Genomic DNA, 23,610 nt, shown 5'->3' with positions numbered 1-23,610 from the left:
AATTCTGACTCATAAACCCCACTTGACAAAGCATTCTCAGACACTGATTTCACTTTAATCCAAACACTTGGATCCAATCTTATATAAATGATATTATTGTTTGACTGGAGGTGTGACCTTAATATCAGGAAGGTATTCTGGAAGCAAGATAAATCTTTCATAACATAGTCACTGATTGTAAATCAGAAGCAGTGTTTCTTTTGTGCCATCTAATGTCGCTAACAAAAAATACCTATTCTGTAAATATCAACTTGAAGATGTTCTGTTCTATATTGCTTTTAAGACATCATTTTATTTACATGCATTGGTGGACAGAGGGAGCAACCATGTCATACTCATTATATGTGCAATTTCACTTATACAATGAACACTAATGTATTATACACCACTCAGCCATAACATTATGACCACTGACACGTGAAGTGAATAACACAGGAATTAAGGAGTTTCAGGAGGCTCAAAATTGTGGGAACACTGAAATCATACATCAGATCTTGATGAAGAAAATAGTGCAAAGTTCAAATTTTTTACTGTATATTGTATAATTTGTTGAGAACAAAATGATGTAACAGCGGTCAATGGAAACCAAAATCGCCAAAATCACACTGAAAATCAAAGTGCCCACTGCACCAGTGAAAGGTCTGACAATGGCTCTCAGGGTACCTTTGGCTAGCATGTGGACATTTGTTTGACCCTTCAAGGATATGCCTCCTCAGACCATCACTGACCAACTGCAGTGTTCACCACAGTGTCTCCAAACTCTTTCACATCTGTCACAACTGAACCGGCTGAATTTAGAGTTGCTAAGAAGGCAGTCAGTTTCAGATGATGTAAATGGTCCATTTCAGATGATGTAAATGGATGTCTGGAGAACTCCTGGACAGAAAAATGGAGGTTATGAAAAGAATCCATGTTGGTTCCACTGGCCAAGGTTCCATTACTAAAGGTGTTAAATGACTAGTGCCCCATGGCACCTCATTAGTAAATCAGGGCGGCTGAGTCAGTGAACTCTTTCCCTTCTTAAAACATACTTTTCCTTTCCTCATTTTATTTTATTCTATTTATTTTTATATCTACCTTTAACACGTATTTTAGTCTTTAGTGTTTTCTTGGTTTCATCATGTATTTGTTTTTATGTGTTTTATTGCCTTTGCACATGTCAAAGCACTTTGTAACTTGTTTTGCTCTATAGATAAAGATTATTATTATTAGTAGTATTATTATTAGTAGTAGTAGTATTAGTATTAGTATTTGTAGTAGTAGCAGCAGTAGAGTGCAGCAACATTACTGGATTTTGCTGTTGGGCACCTGGAGGGCATGTGCGCTTATTCTTTGTTGATTTCTCATCAGCTTTTAACTGCATACAGCCCCTTATTCTAGCTTGCAGGCTTTCTGAAATATCTGGTGTTGACTTTAGCAACATATGTTGGCTGGTCAACTTCCTGACAATGAGGTAACAGAAAACCCGTGTTTATGAGGCCCTGACGTGGGGGTGCGTCTTGTCTCCTTCGTTATTTGTGGTCTTCACCAATGACTGCCAGATTATGTTTGAGTCAAGGTTCATAATCAAGTTTGCAGATGACTCTGTGATTGTCAGCCTCCTGCAGGACCATGAGGTAGGCCATGGTCCAGTCCTGGACAATTGCATCAAATGGTGTGATGACTCATACTTGCAACTCAAAGTATCTAAGACAAAAGACAAAAGACATGCTCGACTTTTGCCGAAACCCTCCTGTCACAGCAACAACTTTTATCAATGGCAGAGCTACAATGGCAGTGAGCCAGTATAAATACTTGGACACCATCCTTGAAGATAAATTCACCTTTGATGCTAATTCATCTGCAAAAAGAAAAAAGTTGAGGGTTTTTAACACTGATAAATTGCATAAACGAGCAGATACCGGTCCTGCTACTGGGTTGATGCCCTTCTACGGCGCTGTCCAGCTCTCTTCGTGTAAGGGCCGTATCCTGATATCTCCTCCATGCTCTTGAGACAATTGAGCAATTGTCTGTGGCCACAACCTGCAAAACCATTCCCTTTTTGGGGTTGTTCTGCTGTTTTGCCTCTCCATTGCACCAAAACAGGTGATAATGAGTCTGCAGCTCTTGTGGGGTGCTCTGCAGTGGTCAGTATCAAAAGTGGTCCAAGGAAGAAAAAGCGAGGAACCAGCGTCAGGGTCATGGATGCACATGGGGAGTGAAGAGGCTGGCCCACGCGGTCCGATCCAACAGACGTCGTTGTTCTAGAACAATGTTGTCTTATATTTCATTATGCATTCACATGTATTTTTCTATTGACTTCTGTTAATTTGTTTTAGCATTTTATCTACTTTATTTGGTAGAGTTTAGTCTCCAATGTTTTATGTGTTGTTAATTTTATTATATTAATATTGGGCCTCCACATCAAGCTATTGAAATGCACTGAAAAAGATGCTGCATCTGTGACTCCAACCATGTGATCAAGGTTGTGGCTGGTACCTCCCTCACCAGGGTTGTGTCGATGAGAGATGTTGATGATGAATGTTGTAGATCAAGTAGCTACATCTTGTTTATAGAATATACCAATTGCATTTGAATACGTCAATTTTCTGGGTGCCTGAATATCCTAAAATATTCATAATGCTGCAGTCTCTCTTCACTCATAATAATTTCCCTCTGTTTCCTTTACTCTTTCATCAAGTCCTCACATGCCTCTCTCTCCCTGTCTTTCTTGCCATCTCAAACCACGTTTGGGGCACTGATACACTCTTACAGATGCCAGACCAATCGGGGCCCATGCCCGCATGGAAGCAACTCTGTTGCAACGTTTCATGCGTGAAACATCCAGAAGCAGAGATTCTCTGCATTTTTGGTCAGATGAATAATTCTCTCCCACCCAGAGACCTGCCCCTGCCTCATCACAGTGGGTCCCATTGGTGTTCGTTAACAAAGCCAGACAAGAAATGAAGACAGCCTACTTTAAGGAACAGTTCATCCCAAAATGAAAACTCTCATCATTCCCATTGTGCTAGTTAGTACTCTGCAGTGTCTTAATCAGTGCAGCATTTACACTTACGCTTGTCAGATATTATACAAGGTACAAGGTTGTTTATTTGTCATTATACAGCACAAGGCTGCATAACAAAATTAAATTTGTAGGTCCTTCATGCTCCACACACAACATATAGCCTAATTAAGTGTATATTAAAACATTGTAACATAAAATAAATCAGTATAGGCCTACAGTTATTTATATACATATATACATACACGTATACAATACAAGGGACTGCACCATGAGGAAGCTTAAGTCCTGATGGTGTATTTTCTGGAAAAGTGTGATTAACTTATTACCTTATACTATACTGTATTACCCTCTTCCTTGTCTCTCTATGACATGGTGTATTATTAGGATTTGACCACTGGAGGATGCTACAGGCTTTGATTTTTAGTCTGAACCACAGACTGTGACCCAGGCTATTAAATTAGAGCCTTGTCATGAGTACAAAAGAACAACAAAACAGTGTGTCATGAAAAAACATATCCTCTTGCCTACCAGCGCTGACAAACACTGTTGCACTGATAAGAAACATTATTGATATATTTTTTTTTTATAAAATGCTATTAGCTATTGACAAGGTAGCGATAATAAACTGCTGTGGTTTTGGTTAGCTGGGCAGTGTAACTGCTCAATAAATAAGTTAAGAAAACATAACTGATACAGAAAAGAGTAAACTTCCTGCTTTCTTACACTGCAGATGCTTTGCTGCTTGCTCTTGCCTCTCCTTGCATTCTTTTGCTTAAACTCTTTTTTTTCCCTGCTAGAAATCAGCAGCTCTTGGATACTTTTAAATCACTGGGACTGTCAGATAAAGTAGGCTCTTGCCATACTTTAAAACCTTTTATGATCTTAGTGCTACGCGAGTGCGGCCTATCAATAGCACTAGCCTGTACTGCAGTGGCTGGCGCTATAGCTAATGCTAATTAGCAACAAGATGCCCCCCTTCTCCACGGACGACTTCTACAAACTTCTACAGAAAATTACTGTGCTGGAAACCAAGATCCACAGGTTAGAAGTGAATGTGGAAGTGAATGGATTATGTGGGAATGACACCACTTGAACCAACCTACCATGGACCCAAAACAGTGGACAAGAGCATGCTAAAACACGGCTAATTAGCACCAACAAGACTACCAAGAAGCAGGAAGCCTGTGTACGGGGTAATAAATCTCAAAGTGGTAGTCCTCCCTGGAACGCTCTTGGTGCAAAGCCTAAGAATAAATCATTTCCTTGGGAAATGGGAGGACGAGTAACAGGCAGAACCCAGCGCCTTGAGATTTGTGATGCGACTGGATGGCCTGCATTATCATCCAGGCAGAGCGCCTCTTCAACCCCTGTTCTTGGTAGGACACAGCCGTGGACAGCTGCGAAAGGGAGAGTTAGCAACAAACCTCCCCAACAACCGAGTGTGCATCAGCAGAACAGATTTTCACCACTATTGCAGGACCCTGGATCTCCGTCTGATGACCTGGATAACCTCCCGTCCTCACACAGAAGGGTAAGGACTGAGAGTAAATCAGAAAGTAAAAGGCTGCAGGGAAAGCTAACGACTGGGCCTCAAACTCTGATTGTGGGTGACGCTGCTGTAAACGATGTAAGAAGCATATGCAGTAAGAACACCAAAATACTCTGCTTTCCGAAGGATACGGTGTCTGACTAGGCAGAAAGAAACCTGCATATCGTGGCTGAACATCCTACTGTGAAAAACATCATACTGCACATCGGGGCCAATGATGTTGTTGTGGTGTCCGAACAATAATGCTGCGATAATGTGGATGAGGAAACCCGCTTGACACTGTTCTTGATCATAAAAGTTTATTACATCAAGGTGTTCAGCATCAATTACAAGCTCTGCAGCAGCTTGGAGAGTGACCCAGCCCGATGGCCACCCTGTCTCTCTATACATCAAACATAGCTTATATAGGATATGTTTAGGTATCTGTTAGGTACCATAGAGGGGTTTGAGTCTGCAAAATAAAAGGTCAAACCCATAGAAGGGTACCGTACTATTCTGAGGTAACAAAACAAGGGGTTAGAGGTCAAATTCTATGGAAGGGTTCAGTCCCTACATAACCACCAATCACTGCTCTCCCCGTAGAAGGTCACTGACCCTCTGTCCTGCTGCTACAGTGCTATTTTGAACGGTTATGAGTCAAATGCACTCCACATTGTGAAGCAACAGTCTGAAGTGTTGAAAAAGGACTTTAATAATCTGTTGAACACGGTCAGCTCTTTGAATGCTGAGGTGTTTATCAGTGGCCCTATACCGCCAATCTGAAGAGGAGCTGAGAGATTCAGCAGACTGATGGCATTGAACACGTGGCTCTCAACGGCCTGTACTGTCCATTCAGTGTGTTTCATTGAAAACTTTTACTTTTTGTGGGACTGCAGACATCTTTTTAAGGCAGATGGACTTCGCCTTAACAAGTCAGGAGTAAAATTGTTCAGCTCCAACCTGTTTTACTTTCTGCGTCACTCATCTGTTCCCTCTGCCAAGGACAAGAGACAAGAGGAATCTAAACAAGAAGACATAACACAACACGCCAGAAACCTTGAAGGAGAGCCACCTCAGCCCCCGCCGGAAGAGAGCTCTGATCACGGGAGACAACTGAGCCAAGAGGAAGAGCCCCCACCTCCCTCACTGAAAACCAACTGTGAGGATTCACCATCTTTACGCCCCCCAATCCCCATCTAGGTCACCCTTATCTCCAGACACCTTTTGTCCCCTCTCCCCCCTGTTGGATTTCACTGATCACATGGAAGACCTGGTTAGAGCTGGGACCTTCCCTCGCTCCACTCCCATTTTCTCTACCATAAACCCCCCTCACCGTCCACCTCCACCACTGGTTCTAAGTCCTCCAGGTTTGACACATCTGTCAAAAGTACAGCGCCCAACCCGTCCTCCCGCTCCACAATGGCAAAAAAGCCCAGTAAGCTCTGTCTGATATGTGCTGGGTCCAAGCTACAAGGAAAATAGCACTCACAACTCTTCCCAGTACAAGCCGGGCCCAATGTGCTGGTAGTCTTCTCCATCCCTGTCTTGATAGGTAACAGAAAAAGCATGGTGAATGTGTTAAGAAACAGGAAGCACTACAAATTCAGTATTAATTCCTCGTCAGCCGCAGCCTGTTGAAAAAATTTACTGAGGCTTTCTCCTCAACACCCGCCCTCTCACAGGTCTCAGTCAATGAGCTTGTAGATAATTTCAGTTCTAAAATTACAAATGTTATTGATTCCATTGCACCAGCCAAGGTGAAGGTGGTCTCTGGTAAGAGAAGATCTCCATGGAGAAATGCCTCGCTGGTTAGAACTCAAAAAAGAGAGTGTCGAAAAGCTGAACGCAGGTGGCGGGAAACAAATCTCCAGTCTCATTATGACATCTATAAAGAGAGACTTCGCATTTATAATTTAGAACTGAGAAATGCAAGGCGGGCCTTCTTCTCTGACATCATCACCAAAAACACTAATAATGCACGTGCCCTGTTTGCTACTGTCGACAGGCTAACCAACCCTCCTGTGTCTGTAGCCTCTGAACTTCTATCTACCAGAGCCTGCAATGAATTTGCTTCCTTCTTCACAGACAAAATTCAAACAATTAGGCAAGCAATCAGTGCCTCCATGTCAGTAACAGGATATGTCTTGTCCCTGTGTCCGCTTAAAAACAATTCATATAGCATGAGACAATTTGATTCTATTAACTATAAAAACCTGGAGGACATAATACAGCATCTGAAATCCTCCTCATGCTGCCTTGACATTCTGTCAACAGGTTTTTTCAAAAATGTTTCTAAATGCATGGCCTCAAATTTACTACAAATTGTCAACAAGTCTCTTCTCTCAGGTTTTTTCCCACAGGCCCTGAAAACTGCAGTCATTAAGCCACTCTTAAAAAAGAGCAATCTAGACAGTTCACTAATGAGCACTTATAGGCCCATATCAAATCTCCCATTTTTAAGTAAAATCATTGAAAAAGCTGTTTTTCAACAGCTTAGTGCTTTCTTGGCACTAAATTACTGTTTTGATGTCTTCCAGTCAGGTTTTCGTCCACACCACAGCACTGAGACGGCTCTCTTTAAACACTGACAGTGGCAGAATTTCAGTCTTAGTATTATTGGATCTCAGTGCTGCATTCGACACGGTCGACCACAACATATTACTAGACAGACTTGAAAACTGGGTTGGACTTTCTGGCACAGTACTAAACTGGTTTGAATCCTACTTAAAGGACAGGGACTACTTTGTGTCTATAGGTAATTACACATCTGAGCTAACAAAAATGACATGTGGAGTTCCCCAAGGCTCCATTCTGGGACCAATAACAACAAAATATGTTACCATAATTATGCAGATGACACACAGATTTACATAACCATTTCACCAGGGGACTATGATCCCATACAGGGGCTGAGTAACTGTATTGAGCAGGTCAACGATTGGATGTGCCAGAATTTTCTTCAATTAAACAAGGATAAAACCGAAGTTATTGTTTTTGGAGCCAGGGAGGAACGATTGAAAGTCAGTGCTCGACTTCAATCTGCAATGTTAAGAACCACAAATCAAGCCAGAAATCTTGGTGTGGTCATGGACTCAGACCTGAATTTGAGGAGCCATATTAAGACAATTACAAAGTCAGCCTACTATCACCTGAAGAATATATCAAGGATTAAAGGAGGCATGTCTCAGCAGGACCTGGAAAAGCTTATCCATGCATTTATCTTCAGTCAACTTGACTACTGTAACAGTGTCCTTACAGGCTCCCTAAGAAATCCATCAGACAGCTGCAGCTGATTCAGAGTCCTCACTAAGACCAAAAAGGTGGATCACATCACTCCAGTTCTGAGGTCTTTACATTGGCTTCCTGTATGTCAAAGAATTGATTTCAAAATCCTGCTGTTAGTTTATAAAGCACTAAATGGTTTAGGGCCAAAATACATTTCCGATCTTCTGCTTCGTTACGAACCATCCAGACCTCTCAGGTCGTCTGGGGCAGGTTTGCTTTCTGTCCCCAGAGTCAAAACTAAACAAGGAGAAGCAGCGTTCAGTTATTATGCTCCCTATATTTGGAACAAACTCCCAGATAACTGCAGGTCTGCTGAAACAGTCAGTTCTTTAAAATTAAGACTGAAGACTTTTCTTTTTACCATTGCTTTTAATTAAATATTTAAGATTTTTCTTTTTATTTATAACTTACACTGCACTGTAACTTTTACTGTCCTGTTTTCTTTTACTGTTTTTAGCTTTTTATCATAGCTTTTTTCCATTTAACTCTTTTAACCCTGATTGTAACACTGTAACTTTTATTATAGTTTATGTTGCTTTTAAACTTTTTTATATTTCCCTGTTGCTTTTATGTTTTATGTAAAGCACTTTGAATTACCTTGTTGTTAAAATGTGCTATACAAATAAACTTGCCTTGCCTTGCCTTACATAATTTATTCCATGACCAACACCATCCATAAATTAACTATGCACAGAGAACGTACAAAGTACTAGGAGATAAGAGAACTGCTACCTACTGCTCTCCACCATCGTTTCTGAGGTTAAAACCTGAACTTCTCAATGAAAAGTTTTATTGTATACTAGAGTAGGGAGGATGTTGAATTTTCTTGACCCACCAGCGTCAGATAGCTGAGTTACTTCATCATCCATTTACACTACAGTTATGCAAATGAATGCTTTGGTACAACATGTATTTTGTACAACAGGACTCAACTTGTAAAGATGTTTTTAGTCAACAGTCAAGGATACAGTGTTCATGACATAACTGTCTAAAACATCAGCTATTTAAGGGATCTACCTCATTTTTAAAACAAGCCATATTTTCAGAGAAAATGTGCAGGTTTATCTATACATATGGAAGACCATTTCTGCAATGGAAGTAGACATCAGAAATGCAGTAGTATTTATCAAGTTGTTTAAAATGTTGTTATGTTTGCAATCATTTCTTTATATTTATTTTGTTTAGATTGGATTGTCATTTATTATCAGAACATGTTATATTTGAGTAAAAGGAATCCTTTAGCCATTATTTTGTTGTCTATAAGACGTAGGCCTATATATAATCATTCAATAGTCGTTGATGGCTAGAGTATACTTAGGCTATGGTTAGACGTCTACTAAACTTTCAATAAAAGCCCTAATTTAGCCTGTTTTAAGCTAGTCAGAGGATAGACCACAATTAGATGCATATTAGACACTGCCCTCTATAGCCCAGTTTGTAGCGACAGCACTTGTTACCTGACAGTTTTAATTTGAATAAAGAGCCATTATTTTGGTGTCTATTAGACATATAGCCTACTCTATGTAGTTGTTTAGCCATCTAATTGATGGTTAGACTACTAACTAGTCTACCAAACTTTCACTGACAGCCCAAATTTAGCTGTGTCTAGACGTCAGGTCTACATATAGATGGCAACTTTAAATGCAGATTTGCTTGTGAGGCCATGGCATTTGAGTTTATGGGGTATTTACAATGTCTCATCAGCTGGTCTGCCTGTTTACTACAGTCAGACACAGAGCATAGGCCCCTACCGAAATTATGGAAGCCCAAAGTCATGAAAATCCTGTAAATCATTATAATGAGAAACTTTCTCTAAATAATGACTTAGTATCTCAAAGTAATGACAAACTCTAAAAAACAATGATAGTACAAAGTCATTATTTTGAGATACAAACTGATTTTGAGAAAGAAAGAACGGTTCAGGCAGCAGTCCTTTGCGAATCCCATACTCGTCCTCTGATTGGCATTGCCTTTTCTTTCACACTGCAAATAGTAATAATAATTTATTTTAAATGCAGGACATTTTTGCGAGCTATGAATTTAATGCCATATCTTGAATAGAATAAACACAGTGTTTGAAACAGCAGAAAGCCATGACTGAACATAACAATAACACAAGGATCAATGGGTGTACTGCCATTGATTGATCTGACCTGGCTATTGATATTTATTCAGATTAAACAAGTAAACAACATGAACCATTTAAACAACACAAAACAGTCAGCCTATAATGTAAGAGTTAAAAATAAATATGCATTAAATTCCATGAAACCCTGAAACCCCTTCAACTATATTAGAAATAAAAACACATTAAAAACCTTTCTTGTATAAATACAGTGGTGGTTACAATAGAAACATGAACCAACCACGAGAAGGATGCACTTTTTTTCTCACCATCCACAGCTAGGTTCCTACCTAGACTGTGAAAAACTGGACTTCTGCATTTCGAAGAAGTTATTACAGCAAACAATTTAGGGCAAATATTCCGAATACAGCCGAACAGCAAAAACATCCTGTTCTGCAAAACGTCATGCTAAGCTAATCAGAAGCAGAGCAGGGCGGGCCAGATCCGGAGCAGAGCGGTATGAACCAGCTTCGTCAAGTAGTCAGCGGAAGTCAGAACACAACGCGAAACATGGAAACAGTACATTCAAAATAAAAGCGCTAAATGCCTGTAAAGGTCGAATGTAGATGAAAGGTTTGAGTTTATATCTGAAGTATTGTATCTGAGATACATCAAGGATATTAAAGATACTTCCCAGTGTAATTTAACCTACCTAAGAATTTTTGTATTTACTAGCATAAAAACTGTGAGAAACATTCACAGAAACAGTAGTTATGGCCCTGTTAAAATGTTTAAAATCCACCGTAGTGGAGAAAGTCTATAAATTGTGAGCTATGGATATGGGGCTCGATCGGGGCTGAACTGTCCACTGTCAAATTTATAACTGATAAGTGGGGGCATATTTTTCTCATGTAAAGCAAGCAACCTATTTTAGCAGAACAAATGTGCCTAACAGTGTGTGCCAACCTCTTTTGTGTGTAGTGTGTAGCTATTTGACATTTAACGTATATGTCTCAAATTAAAATATGGCAATTTATATGATCAATCCAGAATTCCCGTGCCGTGTTCTTGTCAGCTTTTACACAGGAGCAATAGAAAGCATCCTGACTGGAAACATCACAAACTGGCATGGGATGTGCACAGCCACGACGAAATTCATCCTCAGCACTATAGTTTATTTCTGTTTACCATGTTTAAAATCGCTGCTGTATTAGTGTACATTATCTGCTACATAGCAGAAGGGAGTTACAAACACAATTTTACTCTATAACTTGTTATATTGTGACAAAACAAATCTTCCTACCTACCTACCTAGATACTGTAATTGCCTCATTGCTCAATCCAAATGATTCCTTGATTTATTTCATTTACTGCCACGTTTGTCAATACTTTCTTTTACTTTGGAAGTATATACCGGAAGCCTTCCTTTTCATTTTGGGGAACTGGACACTAACGTTTGTTGTTTGTTAGCTAAACCTCCAAGTAGCTCAGCTTGGTTTAAGATCAGGTCATACGGCGATGTTAGATATTCTTAAAAGGATTACATAGCTAGGGATATTTGGCAGTTTTGTAAGTACTGAGTTACATCCGGGGTTGTTTTTCAGTAAAGGTCAATCTTAACGCTACCGTGATATCGATTCACTGTTTGACAAAGAGTAACGTTAACGATAATGAAAACATGAAAAAGGGTCAAACTGTAGCTTCTTTAAGCGATTATTGGCACATCCACTAGTTCTTCAGACTTGATCAAACTGGTCCGATTTGTTTTCGCTGACTGATGTCTCTCTGCGGGACAGGCGACCGTGGTTCACTGTGAACTCTTCATCTTTGAGGCTGCAAAGAGCCGACTCAGCCTCAAAAATCAAGAAGGTAACGTTAACGTTGACATATGATACGTCGGCTTCAGTTCTTTTGAACGTGCTTTGCACCAGTGTTGCTGTTTACAGGACGTAAGCTAGCTAACGTTAGAATTTAGACGTGAAAGGTATGTTAGCAACCAGAATTAAGTTACCTAACCTTAAGTGACGCCAGTAGTCAAACTTCGCACAGGACGATACTGTGCTTCTGTACATTGTTCAAACTGTGTTACTGTCATTAAGGACTGTTTACTAAAACCTCTTGATGTTTTTCAGCTTGTTTCTGTCGCCAGTCTTTCTCGGTGAAAAATGTCAGCTATGGAGACCACTCAGGTGACTTTGGCTGTCAGAGGAGAAACATCCCCAGGTATGTCTGTGTTACACTTGACCGTAGACACAAGTTGCCAGCCACAGTCGACATGTTCTTTAACCCACACATTATACCATTACCTCCAAAATATTATACTGTGTATCCCCAAATATCGACAAATTATCAAAGCTGTTATGTGTATATGTACATATTTCCACACAGAGTTGAGTCTGTTAGGGTTGTGGAAATTCGGTATTTTCCAAGTTATTAGACACAGGACAATATATCTGAGATGATTTGAGGCCCATGTCAGCATTTCCATTTATAAGTAGGCATCTCAAATATGTTTACATCAAAATATTGTAGGTAAAACTGAAAAGGTTATTATAAATGTTAGTCATATTTGTTTTTAAAAGTTTTGATGAAGGTAACAGGCCAGTTGTGGACATTTCTAGGGCAAGTGATTGCAGTTGTTGGTAACTGTGAAGCCCTGGGGAGCTGGAACCATCAAAGAGCTGTGTCCTTACACCCTCATGGGAGTGATGGGTAGGTAAAACGTTGTGTGTAATTTCTTGCTCAATAAAAACATGCTGTTAAAATATGTCAGTATGTATGACTCCACCATTGTACACAAAGGTGGTCTGTTTTTCTTACTATTTTATCCTGCTAAAAAAAATTAATGTGGATGTTGGCTTCCTGACAGAAATACATGGACCACAACAATCACTGTACCAAAAGGAGTTGTTTCCAACTACCGCTATTTCAAAGGCTTTATTCTGGATTCAAAGGTGAGTGGAGTCTCCTCTCTGTGTAGTGGTTTACTAGGGCTGAACGATATGCAAAAAACCCAAAACACATAGCTTTTATTTTGACATATACTGCAATATGAGTCAAAAGTTTAGCGGGAATGATACAATTTGAATTTCATTTTCACTGGAAAAATGTTTTGAAAACCTCCTTTGTTTTTCAGCTTGGCGACAGGAAGGGGAGAGACAGGTGCTATTAGTGTGTTTGTTCTGCAGATTTTGAAAGAGTGTTAGAAAGAACTAGAATTACTTCAGTTGAAGCTAGGACATGTCACAAGATTTGTGTATCACTTTACCTACATAGGTGTTAATTTCCTTAGAAATAGCCAGTTAGTCAGTGTTGTGGAATAGCCAGCTCTGGGCAGACTGCCAGCGGACTTGCTCTACTGTTTGTGAGCCTCTTCTGAGGCCCTCTATGTATATACTCTAGATGTACACAAACATACCACGGGTCAAATTTCCCTGGAAAAGAATGGGACAGAAAATGTGTCAGACAATTCCCTGAAAAACATTATCGTGTCTAGCTCTCTCTTAGTATTCTCTCATAGTACCGGTGTATTATTGTTTTTGGATGTCAAGGGTGGGGCTCACATTGTGTGAGACTAAAGCCCATCCTGACTTGATTGTGAGACGCCTGACTTTGTAAATTCCTCAAAGGACTTTGAGCTGAAATTACAAGATTACAGAAGTTAACATTTCACATTTATTCAGGCCGTCTGAGTCATGCTTGAAATTTAATAAACTAAAGTTATTCTCATGCCTGTAGCAGCAATATAAACATAAAAGTTCTTAAACTCATGGGCCATGTTTTTCATAATTGTGGACTGTATTCAACTCTGTAATGATAGTAAATTTACAGAGGTCAAAATGTGATGCTACAAACATATTATTGCTATAATTAATGATGGCTTTATTACAGATGAAGACAGCAGCTTAAAGTGTAACTGAAGAAAGTTTTTTTTTTTTTTTTTTCTTCACTAACAAATCCACTTTTCAGATTTCAACCCATGGTCGCTGACTGCCCTAGCTGGGGATCGGTGACTATACCAACTCTTATACCTTTCTCGCAGTCTGGTCCAAAGACAGCTCTGAGGCCAGACAGAAAAGTAGCCAAATGTATCTGATTTGAAAACCCTAACACTTTACCAAACATTGGAATTGCAGAGTGCAGGTGGTCCCTGTCAAGTGATAGTCAATATGTGGGAGACCCATCATCAGCCCCGCACGATGAGCCCCACAGGTATAGAACAACAAAAAACTTTGCACCGTGTAGTTGGGTTTGGTAACATGTGTCATACTCAAACCCCCAACACACCTCCCGTTCCCTGCCCTAGCACTATATGCAACAATTGCCCATCAATACTAAGGTCAGTTCTTAAGTATCCCACTGAAGAAAAGGGTTAGTATTTCAGGGATAGTCAAATCTGACCTTTGGTTGGACGACGCGCATGTCAAAATGAACACATTACCGCCTGACTGCAATGTGTTCTCCTCCAACACCCAACAATTTACTGGTAGCCTCTGGAGGATCTTGCCAAATAAGGCAGTGTGTGTATGCTTGGGCAAAGATCAGGGACAACACTTGCTGGAATAATATATAGCCATAGAGGAAACACTGCAGTACAGTAGATGTCATGATCACATATTGTAGATCCCTCTAGTGCACATGCCATTGTGTTGGCAGACAAAAAACAATCACAATGAGCTTGGTAGGAAAAATAGTTGCAACCATGTCTGCACCCTGCTTGATGTCCTTTTTAACCTCAGCCTGGCACCCCATCCTTGTTGTTTGTTTTTTTTATTCTTTATTTGAGCAAATCCTACTGAAACACATTTCCTACTAGAATAGTTAATTGTTCCAAATATGAGGTTTACTTTTATATTCAAGTGTCCTGTTTTGAGTTCTGAGTTTCAAAAACATCCTGCTAAATTAACCTCAACGACATGCTCTTTCTCTTAAATTGTAGTTTAAGATTTTTTTGGAATCAAATGTATTTTATTGCTCAGGCGTCTCTCTTGAAGTTGCGGCAAGTCAAAGTCAGAGCAAACCAATGAAGTCTTGAATTTGGCATCTTGTTTTTAATTCAAACTATGATTTGGGGATTTTCCTCTTTGTACACAGAGAATTCACTGGTTTGACCTGTCCTCCTTTGTACTGTTGAGATTTTTGTATCCTGTTTCTAATGCGCTTTTCCTTTATTGTAGCATCACACCAGAATATCGATGATGGACAATTTGGATTTCACAGTAAGCTGGGGGGGGGGGGGGGCAAATATACTAAGCTAACTGCACAACCAGAACTACTAACTAAAGTGTTCTAGAGTAGCTGAGACAGAAAATGCTTATTGATTTGCAGCAGAGGCTTTGAGATCATTCATTATAGCAGAACAAACAGTTGTCTCCTCCCTGCTGTTATCGCTGCCAGTAGTTCTCTGGTCTGCAGTAATGGGAGACAAAGTGGATATACATTGTCATGAAGTGCTTTCTGTCGGTGTCCTCCCTTTTTACAGATGGGGAGTTTTGTGTTGACTCTGGGTTTCTGACGTGCCAGACAGAGATTCGCCTGCGTCTGCACCAATCTAGGGTGTCGCCAGTGTCCATGACAAAGAAGAAATTTAAGAAGTCACGCTTCAGGTAGGGGTGACCCCAAGGTCGAATTTCACACCACCCAGAGAAAGTCTTCGTCGTGAGATGGCTCAGTGTATCATTACAGTGCTACTATTGAATAAGTGTAACAGAAATCAAGGTACAAGGTTGTTCACTAGTCATTATACAGCACAAGGCTGCATAACGAAACGAAATTTGTTGTTCCTTCATGCTACACACACAAAATATAATTAAGCGTAGGCCTATATTAACATACGGTAACATAAAATAAAACATTATATACAGTTATTTATATACATATATCCATACACGTAGATGCCCCAAACATTTCACAGTGCATTTTTTGAATTTGCCTCTGGGGTGAATGTAACTAGCAGCAACCAGATGATAGTATGAAAGTGTCATCTTCACAATAAACAGTCTGAGATTCAGGTACCAGAGTCATCTTAACTGAATTTGAGCACCAAACATCACTGATTTTAAAACGCTTCCTCTCGTCTTGCCGGAGTCTTGCGCTGGCAGCTCTGAACATGGACCACCTGCCGAATGCTTGATCCGGGATGTTGATGGGGCAGGTCTCTGTAACGATGTGGGCACAACAGTTTCTGAATTCTGTTCCTTGGTTCACATGAGTCCCATTTTGTCCAGACCGGATGTATTTATGTTTGTGGTAAAGCATGTTTTGGCAATAAAACGGATAAAAAAAACATTAGTGTAGCGAAGTTTGAAGGAGTTACTGGCTGCTGCTTCTACAAGCGCTGCCGGTTGCCATAGCTAGAGAGAAGAGTCAAACATACAGATGTAACCTATTTTCTTTATGTTTTGCATGATGCATTCTTTTTTTAATATTGAATATATGTGGATTTCCGTATCACCATATTGTGAATTCAATTGATTATTTTGCCTACCTATACAGAATCAAGCTGACATTAGAGGGTGTTGAGGAGGAGGAAGACGAGGAGGACGGGCACAGTCCTTCACCTTGGCACAAGATGGCCACCACTCTGGAGACCAGTATGATCAGTGCCAATGGCTATAAGTCACGCCACTCGCAGCCTGAATGTGGGTATGCATTGGAGCCCTCCCAGTGGATGGAGTACATTATCCACACCATGGACCCAGATAACCTAGAGCTAACGTTTGAGTTCTTTGAGGTAATACTCATGGGAATACTACCTCTGATAAACCCATTTCTTGATAAGCATTACCATAAATATTCTTGACTAACAAGTGCACATGGAAAAAAAGTAAGGAATGAGGCATCATGATTAAATATCTATTTTAACTTTTACAGGAGGATCTGAGTGAGCATGTAGTCCATGGGGATACTTATGATGGGCAGGTGGGCACAGCTTGCCTCCTCTCCTCTTCTTTTTTGGAGATCGGTAAGGACAACGGAGTAGCCACACTTCCAATAATGGGTCGAAATTCCAGACAGACCATCGGGAAGGTCAGAGGTAAGATTTTGGTTTTTTAAAGTCTTTCTTTGCTCATCAGTTCACACAATGTACACAGCACCTACTTTGCTACTCTTCTCTAGTGGATTACCTGGTGATCCGGCCCATTCAGGGGATGCAGTGTGACATGAGCTCCTCATTCAGCAAGTACTGGAAGAAAAGAGGTGCTCTGGACGTGGGTCACAGAGGAGCAGGCAGCACACACGCAGCCAAGTGAGTCATAATACCTTTGACTTGCATAGGACAGAGTGCCTTGCATAGAACGCAGACTGAAAAGAAATAGCACAACAGTGTGTGTCAGTAGGGGTAAATACTTCTGTACATCCCGCATCTGTTCCTTGTCAACAAAGTCTTTTTTTTTAACTTGTGTTTTTACAGGCACCACAGAGTCAGGGAAAATACAATAGCCTCATTTAAAAGCGCTGCTCAGCATGTGAGTTACGCAGATGATTAAAGCACAAGTAAATGTTTACCTTTAACATTACGTCTGCCTTAATTATGTGCATTTGTGTACTTGTAGGGTGCAGCCTATGTAGAGTTTGATGTTCACCTCTCCAAGGATGCTGTTCCCATTGTATACCACGATCTGACGTGCTGCATCTCAACCAAAAAGGTAAAATAAAGGCCTGTTGTACTTGATGATGGACATGTGAAGTGTTACAATCTGGTATATTATACTTCTTCTTTGTTGGTATTTTTATTTTCCATTAACTACTCATGACTTGACAAACACACTTAGAAAAATGGTAAGCATACAAAAATGTGTCTCTACTCAAAACCAATTCATGTAATTCTTTCTATCCCCTCGACAGAAAAATGACCAGACTTCTCTGGAACTCATTGAGGTGCCAGTCAAAGACTTGACATTTGATCAGCTGCAGCTTCTGAAGGTACAAACCTGGAATGTTGGACAAACGATGCAAATAAACAAAACTTCATTAACCTTTTAGATGAAAGTGGACAATTGTTAATACATAGTTGTTCCAACAAAGTACAAATGGGCAGACTGCAAACAGTTTAGAGAATGTTTTCATGACAAAAAAGATACACTTGTAACTCGACTGCCAATTTATTATGAAAATCTGGAGCAGACACAAACTACTAAAATCACCCCACTTCAGCCTACCCCACCCCTTTGCTGAAAACATAACCTGGGGATACAGAATAAATAATTTCAGGATTTTACATAATGTGTGCTTTGTTTTGTTGCACAGCTTGCCCATGCCACTGCATTAAAAGGCCACGATGTCAAAGGTATGCACCTATTGTTTGTGTTTTTTCTCTCTGTATTTCATCACGGCCTTCTTGCTGGGGAAAAAATTTAAGCTACGTGACATGTTGGAAAGCCATGTGCTTTCAAGCTTGTTTTGTTGCATACAGTATGCTGTCATACAAACAAGACCGTCATGAATTCCATTTTGATCAAAGACCGCTTGGTATGCTCCAGCTTGCATCACAACAGAGTGATGAAGGAGCGCTGAATGTGTAAATAGCAGATAATTTGGATGAAGTACATTAACACTGATGTTTTGTTTGTTCAGATCTGCTGGATGATGAAGAGGAAATCGATGAGCATCAGCCGTTCCCCTCACTCTCACAGGTAATTGACTTTATGATGATCATGATTTATTAAAAAGCAGTAGCTGTTCCCCTTGCATCACAAATATATTAACTATACTTTGTCCACAGATCTTCCAAGCTATTCCTGAGCATGTGGGCTTCAACATTGAGCTCAAATGGATCTGCCAGATGAAGGTGGGTATACTTAGTACGATCAATGGCATATTTTGATTGTAGAATTCCGTGTAGATAAAAATGTAAAAAACAATCTCATAATAAACTCAATCAATGCTTTTTATTGACAGGACGGGTCATGGGACGGCAACCTATCATCCTACTTCAACATGAATACCTTCCTCGATGTCATCCTGTCCTGTGTTCTGCAGAAAGGCGGGAAAAGACGCATTGTCTTCTCCTGCTTCGACCCGGACGTCTGCAGCATGTAAGCACAGTTGGATTGAGGATGAAGTATGCCCAGACTTGATTAGCCTGTAGAAACTGCATAGTATCCAGAAACATAATAGCTTCTGAGTTATTGTTATTTCGAAAGCATCAGTCATATGGAAATGTTTAAAGATTCTTATTCTCTTCAGTGTTCAAGAAAAAAAGAAAAGCAGGTGCTCTCCAGCTGCTGCTGACATCTTTTCATGTGTTTTCCTCAGGGTGCGTCAAAAGCAGAACAAGTACCCCATCCTCTTTCTGACTCAGGGAATTTCTGAGCGGTATCCTGAGATGATGGACATCCGCTGCCAAACCACTCAGATCGCCATAAGTTTCGCCCAGAGTGAGAATATTCTGGTGAGCAGTTGTGTCAGAAAGTAAAAATGATGTGTTGATGGAATTTCCCAGACTTTTTAAAACTTCAAAAACATGCAACGGTTCTTAAAATGCCACACATAGCTCGTGTCAATGTCATTTATATTCATAAGCACTACTCTATAAGTAGTAGACAATAATGTGTCAGTGTCCATTGCAATGGGAAAGTGCAGATCTTCACCCTTACCAGCTAAAGCAAAAATGTCATCAGTTCACTGCTAGTTTTAGTGCTACAAGTGCACAAATGTAGACACTGTTACGAAAATGCTGTTTCAAAAATAATTCTTAATTCTAAAAGTAGCAGGATTTGTATTTTGAAAGGATATTTAGCCGATATTAGAATATTCTGCACCCTCTCTTAACAAGCTGCAGTGTCCTTGAGCAAATGGCTTCCTGACATAGCCCACCACTCTCACGACATTCAAAACGACATAACTGACATGTCAGCTAGCATAGCACTGTGTCAGCTGTCTCTAAGACATCCTAAGGGGTTTTAGCAATTGCAAAAATTGCCACTTGTTATGTTGAAAGACCTTACGGAGATAAATTAGCCTATGTGTTACGAAAACACAAACTTTACCTGTGTTGAAACCAACATGAGAGTGAGTAGGTAAGACGCTGAGATGAACTTAACAAGACCACTTTTTTCTTACTGGACCTCCTTCTTTAGGGGATCAGTGCCCACACTGAAGAGCTGCTGAAGAACCTTAACTACATCAGGGATGCCAAGGCTAAAGGCCTGGTGGTGTTCAGCTGGGGAGAGGACAACAACGACCATGAGACGAGAAGGATGCTGAGAGAGCAGGGAATTGATGGGCTCATCTACGATAGGTAGGCTAAAATGCACCATGCCTATCTGTGGATTCTTAAGACCTCAGCTCTTGTAGTGTAGGCCACAAACACCAACCCTCTCTGTAAGTGTTAATGTTCAGAATTTAGTGTGTGTGGCCATGTAGTCAGGCTACTCCAGTCTTCTTCTACGTCATCGTCTATTCAGACATTCATTAGCACTCTTTCTTGCTGTTTCAGTTATGATAAACATTCTCATAATTGTGTTTCTAGCTATAATCTGCACCACAAACTGTAGAGTACACCCTGTGCTGTCGTGTTCAGCCACACCCGAGTTATTAAGCATTCATATCAGTTCCATAAATGTGATTACGGCTGCTCCTTGTCATAGAACTGAATTATTACGTGACCTTTATTTTTTAATCAGTTACAGGGTTCAAGGTTATATAATATTCACTGGCAGACATGGTAATCACTTGGCAGCTGCTGTAGCTGTTGATTGATTTGATTATTCATTGAACATTTTTCTGTGCGAGTGTGAAATTGGTGCACAAGATGTGCCAGTGCTGTTATATAAAGCACATAAAGCTTTGTTGGTTAGCAGAATGAAAGAAAGTATCCTCTGTTGTTAGCAGAGCTGCGTGGTCAGCTCGGCCTGTTTATTCAGCCGTTTCAGTTCTGGGTTTTACAAAACAATGACATGTGCTCTACATTTATGTCTGCTCTTTGGCCCAGACTTTTCCAGACCCCCGCAGAAAGCAGACCATAGGCATTGAACCTTTATATTACAACCCAGCAGTCTCTGCAGATTCCAGATGTGACTTCTTTTAACATCTCAAATCAAAAACATGAACATGTCCAGGTTGCTGTTATAACCGTTTCTCTTTGTTACAGAATTTGTGAATGCTTGGTGCCATATTTTGACTCAAGTTCTCCAGATTCCCGTAATGTCTCTCTGGTTCCTGGCTGTGTCTTGTTAATTTACTCACTCTACATACCATGGCTGGTTTTTGGTTTCCCACCTCAAATACTGCCTGACAGCCCGTGTCTTACTCATCAAAATGCAGCAGGAACAAAAATTTGTTTCCTGATAATGATGCAAGATGGTTGACTTCTCATATGCCGTACAGCTTAATAGTATAGTACTTGAGTGACAATGATTGTTTTATCTTTCTGAATTTTCTTACATTTTGGATTGTACTAAACACTGTTGTTTGATTAGTCAGCTGCCATGTTTTTCATTTTTGAGGCTAGTTCTCCTGTTTTTTTTAAACGCCTGTTTTCTTGGTATGCTTTGCAAAGGCCTCCTTATCTTGCGCTTTGTATGCTATTTGTGTGACATTCCACTTAATTTATGAAGCAAAAGAGGCACCAAGAGTGAATGGCTTCTTTAGTGCACGAAGGGATGGACTGTTAAGGGTAGATTTGACCTGGGTGCATGAACTGAATGCGCTTTGGTGGAGGTTGTAAAAGAGAGGTACTCAAATATATAAACTGATAAGCCACTTATACTCTATTTGCACTTATGCCCTGAATGTACAGATGGCATCCACAATATTTTAACACATTAAAACTATTAGAAAAGGTTCCTTACTGCCAAAATGGCGACCAGTACAATCATCCCCCTATCCTAAATGAATGCATTAGTCATTGCTGGTTCCATTAACATGGGTGCATGAAAAGAGTGTAGAGCCAGAGCATTAGCCCTTTGCTAGTTGGTTTAGAGCAGAAACTGGAGTGGTCTTTATATTTTTTTGCATCGTGCCTTATGATTGTTTCACAGTTGGTGACTGAACCCTTTAGCCATAATTTAAGAATGAACTGGGCAATTCACGATTTCACACACATGTCGACTGAGACAACACAGTGAGTGAACAATATATAGCACGCTACGAGCTTTCCTCCATCTCGTCTATTCTGCCTTTCACTTGCTGCATTATTCTGAATTCCGAGCGTCCTCAGAATCGTCTGATTTCAAATGACATATTGGAGCGTGCATAGCTATTTGTGATTCTGTTAGTGAGTGACTGACTGAGTTTGATCCACAGCTCAATGAGAAGCAAGCACCACATTTTGTGTAGATATACTCTATTGGAATCCATCTTTAGATAATTATTAAATACAGGTAAACTGCAACTTGACTGGTTGGCGGAGGCATACAACAGCAAGGTGGTATTTCTAGTTTAATGTTTGTGAGCAAAATGTTTTTGGATCAGGAAATCTGTCACTTTGGTTTTTGAATGCCGAATAGAAATGTAGGCGACAACAGTATAAACTGTCAGTAATCTAACTGAAGGATGTCTCTTCCCTTTTGCTTTAGTATCTGTGAGGCCCAAGGGGAGGAGCCAAACATCTTCCAGGTAGAGGAGCAACACTCCCTGCAGGAGGTTATCACAGAGGAGACCCTAAACAGCCCCAGCTGTTCCTGCTACTCCATTCAGTGCTCCATGGCTCCCTGCGAGGCCCGGACAGGCAACGCTGAGTATGACTCTGGCCTCGGCTCTTCATAAACGTCTACCTCGCTGCACATACAAACTTAAGAGGACACTGGTGGGAATGAATGAATAAACAAAAACATGTAGTCACTCAAAAGTTACAGCTTACAGTAGGTTTTCCCCCTTCATACATGATCAAGTGTAAAACCACTTAAACCGTCTCTACTCCAGCATACTTGATTACAGATGTTTTTCCTTTTGTATGATTCTTTACAAACGTTTTGTTGAAATGTTTTGCCAAACATTAAAGCAGCCATGTACATGAACAGGGATCAGAGCGGGTCTTCATAATAGTGGAACAATATAAAAATTGGGAGATGCTTCACATGGGATATTTAGCCAATATGTTGCATCTCTTCATAGTCTTAAGTGCGAAGCTTTTAATGTATATATTTCACAAGTGTAACATCACTGCAAATTGTATGTCATAAACTTTATGATGATGCATGTATCCATTACCGTAACGGTTATTTTCATTGTCTGAAATTGCAATGAGTAATAGCTACAGAATTTCAGGTAAGAGGGTGAAATTGATGAATGTTTTATTTGCGACAGTGCACATACATACCACTGTCTTAAGCAGGAAATAATAATTGTTTGTATCTTGCCTTTTGTTTTAAAATCGCCAATACCTCACTCATGTATTAGAGTACACAAGAGTTGAAATGTCTGTAAAGAATGATTAAATTCCTATACTGCCTTCCTACAAATCCTATTTAACGCCACAACACCCATGCTTTTTATTGCATGGCAGATTATTTTTTGGCAATTGCACTTGAAGCAATTAATCATTTGAATATTAAAGTGTGCATTAGTATAATTCAGTGAAAATGCTGCATTTTGAACACAGCAAAACAAATCAGTTATAGTGTACTGTCTGTATATCTGTCTCACTGCACATGTCATCTCTTGACGTCAAACTCTTACGAGTGAGCCATGCATGGTCTGTATATTTGTATGAATGAGTCTAAGGTGTAAATTTATCTGCCATTACAGGACAGAAGAGTGTAAATAAAATCCAAATCTATA

The 23,610-nt window shown here is 40.1% G+C and overlaps 1 protein-coding gene across 4 annotated transcripts; it reads left to right on the top strand.

Moving 5' to 3' along the window:
* The first annotated feature begins 11,305 nt into the window (after positions 1 to 11,305).
* On the top strand, positions 11,306 to 23,610 carry gpcpd1 (glycerophosphocholine phosphodiesterase 1). 4 transcript variants are annotated; one of them, XM_038726200.1, is made up of 21 exons: positions 11,306 to 11,454; positions 11,682 to 11,754; positions 12,018 to 12,108; positions 12,507 to 12,597; positions 12,755 to 12,839; positions 14,022 to 14,097; positions 15,063 to 15,104; positions 15,368 to 15,491; positions 16,381 to 16,618; positions 16,759 to 16,921; positions 17,005 to 17,134; positions 17,300 to 17,354; positions 17,442 to 17,534; positions 17,734 to 17,811; positions 18,136 to 18,175; positions 18,463 to 18,521; positions 18,611 to 18,676; positions 18,787 to 18,923; positions 19,144 to 19,279; positions 19,968 to 20,128; positions 22,407 to 23,610. In XM_038726200.1, exons 3-21 carry the CDS (start codon positions 12,051 to 12,053, stop codon positions 22,594 to 22,596), a joined length of 2,022 nt encoding a protein of 673 aa, XP_038582128.1. In that variant the 5' UTR covers positions 11,306 to 11,454; positions 11,682 to 11,754; positions 12,018 to 12,050; the 3' UTR covers positions 22,597 to 23,610. The 4 variants fall into 4 exon arrangements, with proteins under 4 accessions (XP_038582128.1, XP_038582129.1, XP_038582131.1 ...); XM_038726201.1 differs by lacking the exons at positions 11,306 to 11,454; positions 11,682 to 11,754 and adding an exon at positions 13,855 to 13,894; XM_038726203.1 differs by lacking the exons at positions 11,306 to 11,454; positions 11,682 to 11,754; positions 14,022 to 14,097 and having other exon boundaries at positions 12,058 to 12,108.

Source organism: Micropterus salmoides, unplaced genomic scaffold (assembly GCF_014851395.1).
Source record: "Micropterus salmoides isolate LMB-PRFRI ecotype aquatic unplaced genomic scaffold, ASM1485139v1 Ms_hic_scaffold_18, whole genome shotgun sequence".
NCBI lineage: Eukaryota > Metazoa > Chordata > Actinopteri > Centrarchiformes > Centrarchidae > Micropterus > Micropterus salmoides.
The sequence above is the reverse complement of the archived record's forward strand: the minus strand, read 5'-3'. Positions and strand labels throughout refer to the sequence as shown.